General features: G+C 36.6%; 1 protein-coding gene across 12 annotated transcripts in view; it reads right to left on the bottom strand.

Moving 5' to 3' along the window:
- Window positions 1-17602, bottom strand: part of PSME4 (proteasome activator subunit 4) — an 85084-nt gene that overhangs the window by 63578 nt on the left and 3904 nt on the right. For all 12 annotated transcript variants that reach the window (XR_004971839.1, XR_004971840.1, XM_036334569.1 and 9 more), the window contains exons 2-3: window positions 5118-5258; window positions 4184-4300 (exon numbers count right to left, since the gene is read on the bottom strand). Coding sequence is in view for 10 of the 12 variants with exons in the window: in XM_036334569.1 (XP_036190462.1) it covers window positions 4184-4300; window positions 5118-5258 (258 nt within the window). In the remaining 2 variants the exon portion in view is untranslated. The remainder of the gene's footprint in view (window positions 1-4183; window positions 4301-5117; window positions 5259-17602) is intronic.

Here is a 17602-nt window from a genome sequence, read left to right as displayed (position 1 = left end):
ATTCTACATCCTTGTGTTTTATGTGTCTGCTAATTGCCAAGGTAATGATACTTTATTCTAAGACCGTTAAAACAGCCACTGTAATGATACTTTATTCTAAGACTGTTGAAACAATCTCAGTTACATATTTGTATGCAACAGCATTGGTATTGACAAATCAGGTGTTGCAATTGGAATTGCCATGGTGGTGTGATGTTCCCTCCCTCCCTCCCTCCCTCCCTCCCTCCCTCCCTCCCTCCCTCCCTTCCTTCCTTCCGGAATAATGAATAACCCCTTATAATATTTTCAGCAAAACAAAGTAGTACAGCCTTGTTCAGTTTACATTGGTTGTATTCCCAGAAGAATCAGCGTTCATTAAAACTATGCAAAAAATACTAAATGTTTAAAGCAGTGAACGTTTAGGTAGGACATTTGAAGGTCTTGCACCAATTTTTTGTTGTGTCTGGCTATTCCATGAGTTGCAGGGTATCTACTATACTTGGGTTCTGCCCCAATAATCATGATAATTAAAAATGCCCCATGCATTTCCCAAGTGCTCCCTTTATATGGTTAAAGAGCCTGGGTTTGCCACCTCTTATCTTCTATCCAGACAATCAAAAGTTTTCTGCTTCATTAATCAGTCCCTCTTTTCTTATCACTGGTCCAGCACTCTTTGCTTTCTCTTTTCCTGTTTTTTAATCTCTAAGACACTGGTTTTCTAGTATCCAGATCATTATGTGTTTTTTCCCTGTGTTGGGCTTATTAGGTAATGTTTCCTTAAGTAAAAATTCTTCCCTATATGACTCTTGGCTAAAGTTGATGCTGTAGGCAGATGAATGAACCATATTGGTCCAATGGCTTGGACTGCTCACACACAAGGCTGTGAACCTCCACTAAACAGCACATGTTGTGAAATGGAGCTCTATTGCTGCATCCCCTTTTTAAAATGGTAATGTGTTCCAGTTTGAAGGGGTCAGAAAGAATACTGGGTGGTTGATTGTTGTATGTGCCCTGACTGGGAATCAAACCCGCAGCCTGGTATATCAGGAAAATGCTCGAGCCTACCCAACTGACATGCCCAGCTAGGGCCACACTTAGCCTTGATTTTAAAATCAGAGGAACTTGGTAGCCCTGGTTCTTTACGCAGAAAGGTTACATAGAGAACAGTGGACAAGTTATATGATAGTACTTTTGCTTTCTGTTCCTCTGTCTACTGAATTTCTAAGGTAGAATCATTTAAAACATTTAAAAAATGTATTTTTCTAAATAAGGTTATATTTAGCACACTAGTATAGCAAGTGTTTATAGTCAAGAAATAAAATTATGAGTTTACAAACACTTTATTACAGAAAATTCCTTAAAGGGCCCTTTAATACGGCATACTTTTGAAATTGGTATTTTGAGTATTTTCATCTTAGATGTGTTCTGACACATTTTGAAACAATTTTGTCAGCTGGCTGCATGTGTTCTAATTTTAGAATACTATTTTTATAATCAAAAGTGAAAGGTGCTTCACTTATTAACAGTTTGTCTTTTTTTAAAATTTTCTTATTGATTAAGTTATTACATATGTGTCCTTATCCCCACGCCCCCCCCCCCCCCATGCTCTCACCCCCCTGTTGTCTGTGTCCATTGGTTAGGCCTATATGCTTGCATATAAGTCCTTTGGTCCCAGGTTCGATTCCGGTCAAGGGCATGTACCTAGGTTGCGGGCACATCCCCAGTGGGAGGTGTGCAGGAGGCAGCTGATCAATGTTTCTCTCTCATTGATGTTTCTAACTCTCTATCTCTCTCCCTTCCTCTCTCTAAAAAATCAATAAAATATATATTAAAAAACAAAACAAAAAACAACGTCTTCTGATACAAAATAACTACACCAACATCATTACATAAAAATTATGACACTATGTTACAAATAAGGCCAGCAGATCCGTGAGAATAGAAACTTCCTTTTTTCTCAGTTCAGTAGCCTGAAATTAAAGTTATTTCCCTTTCTCTACCATCATACTTAATTAAATCTTATGTTATTCTTTATCCTGGCACTAGCTTTTATTTTAATGTCCACTTATAATGCTATTCTTTCAAGTTCTTGTACTTCTTATACAGAATACTGTATGTTCTAACCTTTTTTCTTTTAAATCCAAACTTACTCATCATAAGTAGATGCAAAATCTGAATACCATACTGTGTCTTTTATTGTAATAATCTGCATGTTTCAAGCATACAGGTGGGGCAAAAGTAGGCTTACAGTTTTGAGTATATGAAACAGAGCATATTTTTGTATTACTATTAATTATTGTATTATTTTCCATACAAACAACTGTAAACCTACTTTTGCTAATCCTGCATTGTTTTCCTAATAAATGACTTTCCTATTATTTCTCTTCTGTGATGAAGACATTTATATTTATGTCACTGAGTGTAAATAATGAGCATAGATAGGTTATACTACCTACAAAATTCATTTAAAATAGATAACTACAAAATAGAAAAGGGGATGCTGAGCCTGTTAGAGTTGAGAATCACTGCTTTAAACAAAGCGACAATTTCAGCAGAGACAAATGTTTCTTTAAAACACCAAGAAGAGCCATGGTAAAACTTTTAAGAGGTTTCCACAGGGGCAAGGATGATGTGAAGCTTCAGGAAAAGGCACAGTAATAAGCACAGGGAGGAACTATAAGTACTGACTGACACTCAGTGATAAGCTCTAACAAAACTTCCAGGAAAAGAGCTGGTATTACTTGAAGAGGAAAGCCACACAGGACCTGGAAGGAAGTGGCTGCCTCTGCAAAGGTACAACTGCCAGGGCAAAAAGTGTGAAACTTAGTTATGAAGAAGCAAGGAAATAACATATTAAAGAAGAAGAAATTGTCTTACTTTACCAAAGACTTTCAGAGGCAGCCCAAAAGAATCAGTCAGGAATTCTCAGAAAGACAGCTGATTTTGAACACAGTTTAAAGGTCCCTGAAATCTATGAACTGGTGATTCTAGTACAAACTTCAATGGGCTCGTATTTTAAATACACCCAATCCAGTCTATGGCATGCTCCTTCAAACAAAACTCCTAAGGAACCTTTACAACACGGCTTTTATGTTAAACTTTGGGTTTTCATATTATTTATACAAACATTTGAACATTATACCATTTAGTTTCATGATAAATTTTCTAGTTTTATGACTGAAAAATGGGTTTCCTTGTTCTAATACATGAAATCTTCAGGAAATAAATGACTTCTAACCACTCACTCTATTTGTGATCACTCTCCAAAATCCAACTAGGGCCTAAGTTCAGGATCAACTATGGTCATTTTCTTTTTTACTCTTTCCATTTACATCATTTTACTACTTACTTACCTATTACCCAAAAGCTCTTAAAATCTGCCATCTGCCATGATTTAAAAAAAATCCCACAAAAAAGACTGCTCACTTAAGTGAAGCCTGAGGATTAATCATAGATTAAATGAACTGAACTGGGGAGGCTACAAGAAGTAATGAGATAATGTCAACATGTGTCGGATTGAGAGTGAAACCACAGAAATCAATCATTAAAGAAGACTGATCACTAAAGAATTTTTAAAAGCGAAAAAGGAAAATAACTAAAAGAGCAGTTAATTCAGAATAAAACATAAAACATACCAAAATTAGAGATCTGGAAGAGTCATGATGCATATTCAAGCAGCCATAATCAGCCAGAGATTTATAAGCTTAGTATGTCTAAGCACTAGTAGAAAATAACATAAACTAGGGACTGTACATTGAATAGTTTGTGCTCTCAGAAAAGTCAAACACTAAAACTGATGCTGCTTCTACTGGGTGGGTATGCCCCCTGGAATATGCAAAGCTCCTCTTCTTAAGGCATTCGTTGTACTTGAAGAATTAAAACACATGTGGATGTTTTGTGAAGAATGCCAAATATGTATTACTTTCAATGACAAGATAATAGATTTTCAAACAAAATCTCTTGCTTTCTTTGGCCATTATGGTGATGTTAGCTGTTAGAAATATTTTGGCAGAAAATTCTTAAGTACAGCTTCAGATATAGTTTAAAGAGGGCAAAAATTAATTTAGGAGTTAAGTTACATGGAATTGAATATATTAAAATGTACATTTGCTAGCTTATCTCAACCCAGTATTTCTCAACTAAGATCGAATCCCTAAAAGCCCCCCAATGCTCCCAAAGAAGTTCTTTAAATGGAAATACTTACTTAGGAAACCAATTTAATCCTAGGTGCTCTGTCTTGGAATACAATATTCTTTCCACCATGTCATAAAGTGGTCTCCAAGGTAACTCCAAATCATCTCTTGAAAGAAGTTCCTTTTTCCTAATTAGGAAAGGTAAACACATATAAATGGATGTGTGCAAAGGTGTATATTACAAATACTACTCAAGGAGGACAACTGTTAAATGCTGCTGTCATCACAGTGGGTTTTGCTTTTCCTCATCCAGTGCAATTCACTGGCAGAATATAATATAGTAGGGAGTAAGAAGAGCAATGCACCAAATTCTTGCTGCTGCTCAAACCTCAAAGAGCAATTGGTAAAAGAGGGCATATACATTGTGCCACCATCACTATAGGTGAATTTCATATTTTCCCACACTATATGTCTTCACTTAAAGTTTCCAGCATTGTGATTGGTACCCTGGGATAAGCAGAAGAATAAATGATCCCTATATTCTCAAGGATCTCAAAACCTATATAAGAAAAGATAATTAGTATAAATAAAATAATCATACAACACAGAGTTCAATGTGTGCTAGAGAAAAGAAAGCTTCATGGAGGAGATGGAATTTTAATTAAAAGGTTAATTAACACATGATTTAAACTTATAAAGTTCTCGCCCTAGCCTGTTTGGCTCAGTGGATAGACCATTGGCCTACGGACTGAAGGGTCCCAGGTTACTTCGGTCCCAGGTTAGATTCCGGTCAAGGGCACACGCCTGGGTTGTGAGCTCAATCCCCAGTAGGGGGCGTGAAGAAGGCAGCTGATCAGTGATTCTATCATTGATGTTTCTATCTCTCTCTCCCTCTCCCTTCCTCTCTGAAATCAATAAAAACATATTTAATAAATAAGTGAACTTATAAAGTTCTCATTCCCTAAAATCTTGAAAAAATTCAAAATCATAGGAAAATTGACTTACTTTAACAAGTTGATCAAGAGACGGGCAAATCCCTGCATCATGCTGATTTCCAGTTTTGGAATTGATACCAGCTCATACAATAACTTGACAAAAAGAACATGATCTTCTTTGCTAAATTTTCTCCCATAAAGTCGAATATATCTGCAAGAGAAAAAAAATCAATACAGCCTTTAAAAATAGGTATGGTGACACATCCATGTTCCTTGCAGCAGTATTCACAACCACCATGAGGAAGCTACATAAATATCCATCAACGAATAAATGAATTTAAAAATGTAGTATGCATACACAACAAAATATTATTCAGCCTTTAAAAAGAAGGAAATTCTGACATATGCTACAACATAGATGAGCCTTGAAGACATTATGCTAAAAAGTGAAATAAGCCCATCGTAAATATAAATACTATAGGAGTCTACCTATATGCAGTATTTAAAATAACCAAAATCATAGAAACAGAAAGTAGAATCATGGTTGCCAGGGATAGGGATGAAAGGGAAAACAGGGAGTTATTCAACGGGTATACAGTTTGAGTCATGCAAGATGAAATAGTTCTAGAGATCCACTGTATAACAATGTACATATTGTTAACAATACTGTACTGCACACTTAAAAATTGTTAAGATAGTAAATGTATACTTCTTGACACAAAACTATGTACTGTAACAGTATTCCAGATGTATTTGATGTTAATCATTTTATATCCACTTATTGTTATGAGGAAAAGAATTATTCTGTATTTTCATTAAGATTGCCAAATAAGTATTTTTTTTATCAAAAGGCTTCAAGTCTCATCAACATTTAATAATCAATGAAAAACATGGCTGTCTTGCCCTGGCCAGTGTATTCAATGCTTAGAGCGTCAGCACATGCACAGAAGGGTCTCGGGTTCGATTCCCAGTCAAGGGCACATACCTGGTATGCAGGTTCGAGCCCCAGCCCCGGGTTAGGGTGCATGGTCGGGGCGAGGGGACATACGTGACCAATTGATATGTCTCTCTTACATGGATGTCTGTCTGTCCCCCCGCAACCCTTCCACTCTCTCTAAAAATTAGTTGAAAAAATACCCTGCAGTGAGGATTAACACCAAAAAAAAAAAGGGGGGGGGGGGAGACAAAAAATATTGCTCTTATTGTTACATGGTCTTAACTGGCCTTTGGTCATAAGTTACCTCAAAAAGGTGTCTGTGCCCCTTCCTACCCCACCTGGGCACATGCCTAGGTTGCAGGCTTGATCCTCAGTAGGGGGCGTGCAAGTGGAGGCAGCCCATTGATGTTTCTCTCTCATCCATGTTTCTATTTCTCCCTCTCCCTCTAAAAATCAATAAAAACTTTTAAATTATCGATGTTTCTATCTCTCTCCCCCTTCCTCTAAAAATCAGTAAAAACATTTTTAAAAAATACTGGGAGTATTATATGCAATAAAGTTGTTCGCCTGGCCAGGTGGCTGTTGTTTGAAGCTCAGCACATACACCCATGTCACACACACCCATTCGATTCCTGGGCAAGGCATATACCCAGGCTGTGGGTTTGATCTTCAGTCAGGACAAGCATGAGAGGCAATCAATTGATGTTTATGTCACACATTAATATTTCTCTCTTTTCCCTCCCTTCTTCCCTCTCTAAAAATCAATGGAAATATCCCAGAGTGAGGATTTAAGAAAAAAAAAAGCTGTTTCCAAAAAAAGGTAATTTAAAAACAAAATATTGAGAATAAAGACTAAGAATCTTCACTTTAAAAACAATTCCAGTTCGTTTTCTGTATATTTAGGTTCATTCCTTTTTCCAATTAATTTTCATGATATATTTTAGGACAAAAAATTACTATTAGAAGCCTCAAAATACTTAGAAAGCTTGGTAATAGTCATGCCTGAACTTCTGAACAGACTATTTAAGCTATCCTCCCACAAAGGGGGGGGGGGGGGGGGGGGGCGCACACCGAATAATACAAAAGCACTTTTCAACTGCTTCCTCCTAACCACCTTATAGTGTATTAATCAACCATTTTAATTTTTTTTTTATAATTAAGGGGCTTTGGGCTCAATGTTTTTAAACATTTCTTTTATGAATATTTTTTTTATTGATTTCAGAGAGGAAGCGAGAGGGTGAGATAGAAACATCAATGATGAGAGAATCATTGATTGGCTGCCTCTTGCACACCCCCCACTGGGGAACCGAGCCCGAAACCCAGGCATGTGCCCTTGACCGGAATTGAACCTGAGACCCTTCAGTCTGCAGGCTGACGCTCTATCTACTGAGCCAAACCAGCTAGGGCTTAAACGTTTTAATTTTTAATCACATAAAGAAAGATTGTGGAATCCCAGGGACAGTAATTATTAAGAAAATGTGCAATACTGCCAATGTTTTTTCTATTCTACATCTTGATAGTTTACTGCACATTACAAGGAAGTTTAAAGTAAAATATAAAATTATACAACACTATTGTAAAAATTAGTTTGGTTAGAGGCTAAAAATATTGGTTTTTCAATACAAGCTTTATCATTCACCAGTTACTTTTATTCAAGGCAGTCACTGGATTTCTAATCAATCTATATCCATCAATAAAGTAAAATTAGCATCATTTCAAAGGAACATTAAGACTATTTGTAATTATAAAACATGCAAGACACTTGGCAATGATATTTAATCTTAAGTAAATGTTTTATTTGGGGTAGTTCCAAAGACAAAAGACAAAAGACAAAAGATGGAATTTTAACTTGAAAATTTAAAAAGCCAGAAAGAATGTAGTATATTCAGGGGTGGTAATCCAATATGGAAAGTCACCCAGAGAAAAGATGGCCGAGTTTCTTTATTCTGAAAATAAGCGGGTCAGAATAAACAATAAAGGAGAGATGAAAGGTTCTGCCCTCACAGGACCAGTTGCAAAAGAGTGTGCAGATTTGTGGCCTGGGATTGCATGCCATGCTGTAGCCTTGCATGATTCTCCAATGTATTTGTAAAGAAAAAAAACCATTAAGTGTTATTTCCTCTAAACAAAACAAACAAACAAACAAAAACCCACACCAGAATTTAAATATTTTAATTGAAAGCATTTAAAAGTATTTATGGATCTTTTTTTTTTTAAAAGATCCACCTATCTAGCAATAGACCCTAAGTAAAAATTTAGGATATCAAAGTCAAAATACCAACATTTTCACTGCACATTTGTAATAATAAAAATTCCCTGAAAAAAATTGAAACAGCCCAATAAGCGAATGGTTTGTTAAATTGTAGTTTATGCCTTTAGACTATAATGCATTCATATATCTTAACAAAAATATCCCTTATCAAAGACTGCTAAAATCCTACTTAATACAGCAAAGGAGTCAAGTTATGTGGTTCTCACTAGCAATAATGACACACACTAGAATGTAAATCACAATTCCAATGGATGTTTAAATCCATTAAATTCATAATGATACTAAAAACTATAAATACAAACAAAAGAATACCCCACAAATCTCATTTTTGAAGAATGCTAGGTAACCAAGACATGATCATCTTAAATACTGATAAAGAAAACCATTCGAGTACCTATCCTGCCTCTCATATAGGAATTGTACCTCAGGATAAGCTCAAGTTAATTAGGATGAATGCTATCACCATTTTGCAATCTCTAATGTATATAGGATGGCTACTAACTCACAGAAAGAAAGAAGTAGGGCTATGTATCTCCTGATAAAAATATGTGCTGAATAACAGCAACAAATCAATTACTGTGTCTAATATTTCCATCTGACTTGGACTGGAGATAATCATTAAAAAAACTGACTATAAAACACACAAATAAAAATTTAAGCTTACAAAACTATGCCTTCTTTTCACTCTTCTGTGAACACCTGATCATAAATTAGTCAACAAAGAAAAAACTCAATTCTAACATGTGAACATTATAATAGCCAAAAAGTCTGATTATAATAAAATTAAAAAATATTAAAGTGTAACAAAATTTAAAAATAAAATCAGTTAAAAACATGCATATGAATCTGATTAAACAGCCAATCTCCAGACTTAAGGCATTCCCCCTCCAAGGGGCACGTCCTTTAAAATCAGGTTCACAACAATAATGACTATCCTTACTGTTTTCAGCATTATTCTGAATCTAGATTAAAGAGTAAACTAGGTAACAAAAGATAGACTAGTATGGTGTCAATGCTATGACTATACCTAAAACATCCAAAACAACCAACTAAAAACAGTTTTAGACTACATAAGAAAAGCTAGTGTTTTTTAAAAGCAACAACCTTCCTGTATGGCACCCAGAAAAAAATAGTGATGGTTGAAGGAATATTGTTCCATTCATTCTTAATACCAACAACAACAACAACAAAAATTAGAAATTTCTCTAAAAGAAATGTATAGGAGCCCTGGCCAGGTAGTTCAGTCAGTTAGAGTGTCAGCCCTGATATGCCAAGGTTGTGGGTTCAATCTCCGGTCAGGGCACATGCCAGAAGCAACCAATGAACGCATAAATAAGTGGATCAACAAAGCGATGTTTCTCTCTCTCTCTCCCGGTCCCCCCTCCCTCCCTTACTCTTTCTCTTCATCTCCCTTCTTTTCTCTATTTAAAAAAAAAAATCAATAAATTTAAAAAAATAACACATTGTTTAAAAAAAGAAATGTGCAGGAATTACATTTTAAAACAATAAGATTGACTGACATGTAAAATATTTGAATAAATGGTAAGATAAGGATTGTTTTTAATGTCTTAATACCTGACAGTTAAGGCTAAATGACAATATTTAGGAAGGAAAACTACCATGACCAGTGAAATTCCTGAACTCTAAATTTTAATTTCAGACAGTAACTTCAACTCTTCCTTCTACCAAAATAAATATCACACATTTTTGCTGTAGCTATATCAGTTGCAGTCTTTTCTTTCTGTTCCTAAAGTGTCACCAAATAGAAAAATTAAAAAAGGCAAAATTAGCAGGGAAAACTAGAGGATCAGGAATTAATTACTTTGACTAAGTCCTTCATCATTACACATAATATTGAAAATGCAGATAACAGCTAGAAATAATAAGTGAATGGTTAAAATGAAGAGTTTTCTCATAAACCCACCTCTCTTCAAACAGCATTTCTAGAGCAAATGACAGGTACAGGATGACAGTTACGACTCAAGTAGTTCCTTTAGGCCAAGAACTCACAAGTCAGATGTGAGGAGACACATACTTGGCAAACCAAATATACAGAAATAAGGGGACAAATGAAGTATTAGAGTTTTGATTCTTTCAAAGCCAAAGTTTCACCAAATATAGTGATCACTGAACTGAAAAAAGATTATCAGACTGTCATCTCTCTGAATAGGCAACCCAAGGCCAAGATAATCTAAGGATTTGGGGAAAGAGGCTCATGAGACATCTCCAAGTAGAGGAACAGAACAAGAACAGGGTACTTCTGTGGCAACATGATACAACCAAGAGAATGTTTCTTATTTCTCCATTTCCCCTCCAAAGAGGTCGGGCTGAGGATCAAGAAAGGGGATATACTATCACAAACAAACAACAATAAAGAATATTAATTCCAAATGTCTGCTGGTATGAAACAAAGGCAAGTCAGTTGCTATCTAAATAGAGGATGTCTATGTTTCCATTCTAGCTTGCTTTGCAACTCTCAACACTATAACAACTTTGGATAGACAGATTTACTGATTTCAACATAGTAGCCAAGCAAGCAGGAAGAGCATGGTTCTACGAGATTGCTGAGAATTCAAACTGCTCTGTTAGTCTCCTGGGCAAGTCATATAATCTCCTAAGTATATACGTAAAACCTGGGTGTCCTCACAAAGCTATGGTGATGGACAATTGATTAACATACATGAAAAACATTCTAATTTAATTGTTCTGGAATGGGGAAGAGGGGCTCCAGGTCCCAGGTTTTTTGTTGTTTGTTTTTTTTAATTAAATTTACTGGTGACATTGTCCAACACGAACATGTAGGTTTCAGGTGAGGATTTCTATGTTACAAGACCTGTATATTGCACCATGTGTCCACCACCCAAAGTCAAATCTTCTGTCACCATATATTAGGACTTCCTTCCCCCCACCAGTGGTTTTTTATAAGCTTCCCAGACGTCTCACCACATTTGGGAACCACTGCCCCTTAGCAGATTGACTAGACTCGCAGTGGTCTGCAAACTGCGGCTCGCGAGCTACATGCGGCTCTTTGGCCCCTTGAGTGTGGCTCTTCCACAAAATACCGACTTCTGTGCATGGGCCACGAAGTTTCAATCGCACTGTACATGCGCGTCCGCACGTGGTATTTTGTGGAAGAGCCACACTCAAGGGGCCAAAGAGCCGCATGTGGCTCGCGGGCCGCAGTTTGCCGACCACTGGACTAGAGCATAATACATGCTTTTAAAAATCTACTTAAGTCATTAAAAATGTAATATTAATATAATCTGTTACAATTTATATTTCTTTTTTTACAGAGAGGAAGGGAGAGGGATAGAGAGTTAGAAACATCCATGAGAGAGAAACATCGACCAGCCGCCTCCTGCACGCCCCCCACTGGGGATGTGCCCACAACCAAGGCACATGCCCTTGACTGGAATCGAACCCGGGACCCTTGAGTCCGCAGGCCGACGCTCTATCCACTGAGCCAAACCGGTTCTGGCAATTTATATTTCTTTAATTAGTTATATGCAAAATAAATCTTAAGATGTTAGCTTAATATATAATTATTTTCTTGTGAATTATTTGTTCATATCCTTAGAAATCGATCTATCCTTTAAGATTCCCTCCTTCATGAAGTCTTCCTTCATTCCCAAACTAAAGTGCTACCTCTGTCCTCTGTCCCTTAATAGCTTATACCAAACTCTGAGTATTTTTCATATTCTATATCTCATACTATAGTTATTTATGTCCACATTACTGTATTTCTTTAGATGACTGAAAGATATGTGGTGGCAAGAACCACCCCTCTACAACATCTATTTAACCCTCAGCTCTAACCAGAGATAAAACAAGGTAGACATTTTTTCAACAGATTGAATATACAAGTATACAAACAGCTCACCAGAGCTAATTCTATTTTTAAAAAGGAAAAAAAAAAAACATTTTCAAACAAACAATAAATACTTGACCAAATTGCCTTTAAAACATTAAAAGTAGGTTTCCAAAACACATTAGAAAACAGTTCTCTCATCTTTATCAAGTACAGTATTTCTAACGGGAGGCTCCATATGGGCAAGGAGGTCTGAGTGTCCATTTCTCTGTATGCCCATCCAACTCAGGTTGAACAATGCTCACTTGCAGTTTCAGCATACTGTATTTCCTGACACTCAAATTGACATGATAATTTTAGAGTAATGAAGTCATTCACTATTAACATCTAATAATAATGTGTCTATTCATTTCTCCCCAGTTGGTTCTCTCTGGAGGCATGTATTTCTTTAAGTGGGCATCCATTTCTTAAAATGCTTTACTGAGTGTCATTTAAAAGCCAGGTATTGGCAACAAGCAATCTATAGATATAAAAAGCCAGTGTTCCTAATGACCGGAACCGGCATTGACCACTTCTTAGTCCCTACGCCCCTCCCGCAAGCATGGATGGGGCGGGACTGGGGACCAGCGGGCTGAACTGCTGACTTCTTGGTCCCCTGCAGGCTCCGATGGATCAGCAATGGTGAACAGGGGAATTAGGGTGGGTGGCGGGAGGACTGGGCTGGCTGTCAGGCTGTTGGGTCACCAGCTCATCCCCAGCTGCTGGGCGGGGGGGGGCGGGCGGGGGCGCCGGCAACTTCACCTCCATGCACGTGTGCCAGGCTGGCTGCTGATGGAACGCACTGCCTGCTAGGGGCCACTCACGCAGGGGTGGGTAGGTCGTGGGCGCACCCCACAGCCTCTGTCAGTGCCTCAAGCCCCAGCGGCAGTGGCAGTGGCAGTGGCAGTGGCAGTGATTCTGCCATTATAGCGACAGGTCATTCCCTCCCCCTGCGGCTTCGTCCAGAAGGACGTCCGGTCTAATTAGCATATTATGCTTTTATTATTATAGATTATTATAGATAAATGTGTGTGGTGATATGATCTGAACTACAGAAAGAAACCTGTAAAATCAGAAGCTTTCATATTGTTTGGCCACAACCCACAGTAATAAACACACACACAACAAAAATCATAACCATTCTCCCTTATTTACTTCCAAATTCAGTCTAATAATTCTAATTTAGTTCACCAACAAACAAATAAAACCTCCCCAAGAAAACAACTAGGGCAAGACCTACTAAATTACACACACACACACACACACACACACACACACACACATACCCCCTTTGGTCATAATCCACAATTTGAAAAATTCTATATTAAGCATACTCACAAATGAACAGAGATAAAACAAACAAACAAAAATGGTGAAGTCCCACAAGAAAAAGCAAACCACAATATGAAAGTCTTAAGATATCTGTCTGTTAAATTATGAATTTTTAAAAAGATTACATTTCTAAATCATTCCTGGATTTGTTAAACGGTAATTTTTCTCCTGCCACACACATAATGGGGGCCTCTTTTTGTTATATTGACAGAAACTTGACATTTTTATTTATTGGGATCTCTAGAAGGTTACCTACCTTCCCTCAGAACACAAGCTGTCCCAACTAACCTTTCCAGGAATCTGCCCAAAATATAAACACTCATATGCAAAACACTACCTTCATAAAATGTCTAGCTTTTAAAAAATATATATTTTTATTGATTTCAGAGAGGAAGGGAGAGGGAGAGAGATAGAAACATCAATGATGAGAATCATCTATCAGCTGCCTCCTGCATGCCCCCCGCTAGGGATGGAGCCTGCAACCCGGGAATGTGCCCTTGACTGGAATCGAACCCAGGACCCTTCAATCCACAGGCTGACGTTCTATCCACTGAGCCAAACCTGCTAGGGCAAAATGTCTAGTTCTTTTTTAAAAAAATATATTTTATTGATTTTCTACAGAGAGGAAGGGAGAGGGATAGAGTTAGAAACATAGACAGCCGCCTCCTGCACACCCCCTACTGGGGATGTGACCGCAACCAAGGTACATGCTCATGACCAGAATCGAACCTGGGACCTTTCAGTCCGCAGGCCAACACTCTATCCACTGAGCCAAACAGGTTAGGGCAAAATGTCTAGTTCTTAAAAAAGACTTAATCCTTCACTTAAAAAAAGAAATTGTCAGACACTGAAATGAACAGCTCAAAGATTACCAACACATTCCATTTAGACTATATACCATTAGATTACAAAGCATTTTTAACAATGCTTAAGCTATCGCCAACTTATTTAAACTACAATACTATTCTCAAACCCATTTCATAGCTGCAATAGTGTTCTTAGCAAGAGAAAAGGCCTTCCCCTGGCTGGTAATTCAGTTGGCTAGAGTGTCATCTCCATACACCAAAGCTATAGTCAGGGCACATATAAGAAGCAACCAGTGAATGCATAAATAAGTGAGACAACAAATGGATATCTCTCTCTCTCTCTCTCTCTCTCTTTCTCATCAATAAATATATACATATTTTTAATATATATTTGATGGATGGTTCTAGCCTTGCATTACTATTTTCTTTTTGTTATTACAGTAAACATTTCACTGAACTACTGTGGCAAGTATAACTCATTCATACAACAAATTTAGGAACATTTGCCATCACAGGAATTTGTTCCTTGTTGTCTTTAAAAAAGAAATTTTGGGCACATTAGACAAACTTTCCAGTGAGTTTTAATGATAAGATGACGTTTCATTTTAATATTTAAAAGTACCATTCAATGTAACTTGAAAACTCCAGGCTTGAGCAAAGCCCCAACCAGAGGATGACAGTCTCACTGAGCTTGAGAGGCAGAAGTGGGTGTTCTGGGGAACATGCCCTTGACAGGAATCAAACCCGGGATCCTTCAGTCCATGGGCTAACACTCTATCCACCAAGCTAAACTGACCAGGGCTTAAGAAATTTTTTTAAAGAAAGGGGAAAAGCCTTTATTATATTTTTAAACTCTAAAATTTGGGGTCTAGGTATTATGAAACAGGTGATGACCACTACCAAAATTTTAGTTCATCTAACTACATTTTTAATGCTAAATATTTAATCATACAGTGAGAGCTCAGTCAAACTTGTTGATACAATCAATATAATCAGCTTTCTTCTCTAACTTTGGGTTGGTTATGAAACACAATTTCTTCCATAACCAAAATGCTTCTCTCCACTTCTTTGGTTAAAAATATACTTTTGAACCCAGTATCAAATGCTTTTAGTTTTCAAATAAAAAAAGAGTTAATTCTATTATTACTGAGGACCTATGAGTGTATATGCCACTGCACTAAATGCTGGAAGCAGAGGGAAGGCGGTAAATATGGACGGAAGACGCTGACCTGAAGAAAGCGTACAGCAGAGGGAAGATGTGTACATGAATAGAAAAGCAGGAACCAGGGATCAAGAGCGAGTGCACTAAAAGGAACGAAATGCTGAACATAGGCCAAATATGGAAGTAGCCAACCTCAAGATTCCAAATGAGAATATTTATAGTATGTGCTGCTTTTAACATTCCAGTCGTAATCCCAGTAAATGTAAAGGTTTTCTGTTGTTTGCTCACTGTTGCTTTTATTACCATGTTCTCGGCTTGCTGTTTACACAGTAAGAATGAGATTTTTGATCTAATTTTCTGCAAAGATTAGAGGAAAACAGATTTGGATTTTGTATTGGGGGAGGAGGATTCACCAGAAATAAGTCTGCTTATTAGAAAGTTAACATCTAGGTCCCACAATGAGGACAGGTTTATAAGTTGTGCAGTTGTTTACTAATAAATAAGCATCCTTTAAAAAACAAGAATCTGCCATCATTTCACTTCAATTATGAACACGCAGTTCAAAAAAAATTTTTTTACAACACTGCAAAAACAAATGTTTTTAAATAATGTTTTTTAAAATGTTTTTTAAATGGTTTTAAATATATTCGAATCTTAGAACTATGGTACTTCTGTACTAATTTTTTTTTTTTACTAACTTCCTTTTCTCAATGTACTGTGTTAAAATACACTAGTCAGAATGAGAATCTTTTTAAAAACCAGTTAACTTTAGAATTCATATTTTCCCAAATTTCTTGATGGAGTTACACACCTTACCTAGTCTGTCCCAAATAAACAAAAATGTGACTAAAAGCAAGAGCACACTGGAACTCCCTGAGGGTGGAGATCTTTCACTGACACAGCCAAAAAGTGCCATCCACAAAAGGCACTCAGAAAATAATCTATTCAAAGACTCCTGAATACAACTTTGTATCCAACTATCTATTAACCCTATCAACATCAGTGTCTGTGTTTTTAAAGTAAAGACAATTCAAGGGAGTCCTTGTTACCCCAGAATTTATTCTATATCTCCAAAGTTGGGGGGTAGGGGGAAGGGAGGGAGATAAATGTCATAATATAAAAATGTTCATTAGTAAGCTATTTTTAAAACTGTCCATGAAGACTGTCTGTAGTCAACCTTAGACAAAACAACACAAATGAAATGAAAACTTAGAAGTAAAATCACAAATTTTGCAAAAAAGAACTTCATGAGATTAATCAAAGTGGCAATGGATTATTGCTGAATTTTTTTAACTTTGATAATGATGGGTACAGAGTTCATTTTATTGTCTTCCTTTGAGTATGCTTGACAGTTTCCATAACAGAAAAAAAATGTCTAAACAAAAAGAATATTAGAAAGCTGTTCAAATCATATATATTGACAAATGAGATTCTGGCAGAAACACACAGTTAACTAGTGAAAGCTGATAGGGTGTTTTGAAAGAATGATTAAGAGAGGTCCCTAGAAAAAGGGAAGGGCTCCAAGTATAACACTGTTATGAAAATATCAAATGTGTGCATGTGTAGGGATAGAGCAACCAATTGATGTGTCTCTCTCACATAGATGGTTTTCTCTCTCAACGTCTCTCTCTCTCCCACTCTCTAAAAATCAATGAAAAAATATCGAGTGAGCATTAAAAAAAATAAATAAAGTGTTAATTTTTAAAAAATCTAATGTGAAAGATAACTTATTGTGTGTGCTATTATACAACTTTATCAGAAAAATTCATGTCCCCCAAATCACTTAATTCACTTATTTTGTTCTTTTCTTCGGAAAAACAACTTTTTCACTATAAAGAAATTTTGGTTCCCATTTTGCGTGTGGTCATATAATAAAAACAAATCTTTTCTACTACTTTCTCCAACTGTTTCTCCCTGACAAATATGGTAATTTGTCAAGATTTCAAGATTCTTTTACAACAAAAAAGCGCTTGTATTTATTGTAATTTCAATACTCAAACATTAGATACCCTATTAAGTACATCATGTTACTAGGCAACTGAGGTTCAGTGGATAGCATTTCTACTTTCTTCCCCAACAGAGATGATATGAACTTGGGCACTCCAGTGTTCACATTATTACTTTCCACAAGAAAGTCAGTTTATTTGATAACTCACATCTTGACTAAATGTAATACATTATGTGGTTTCAAATGGGAGA

This window comes from Myotis myotis, unplaced genomic scaffold (assembly GCF_014108235.1).
Source record: "Myotis myotis isolate mMyoMyo1 unplaced genomic scaffold, mMyoMyo1.p scaffold_m19_p_14, whole genome shotgun sequence".
Classification (NCBI taxonomy): Eukaryota; Metazoa; Chordata; class Mammalia; order Chiroptera; family Vespertilionidae; genus Myotis; species Myotis myotis.
Note: the sequence above shows the minus strand (reverse complement) of the source record. Positions and strands in the feature narration are given on the sequence as shown.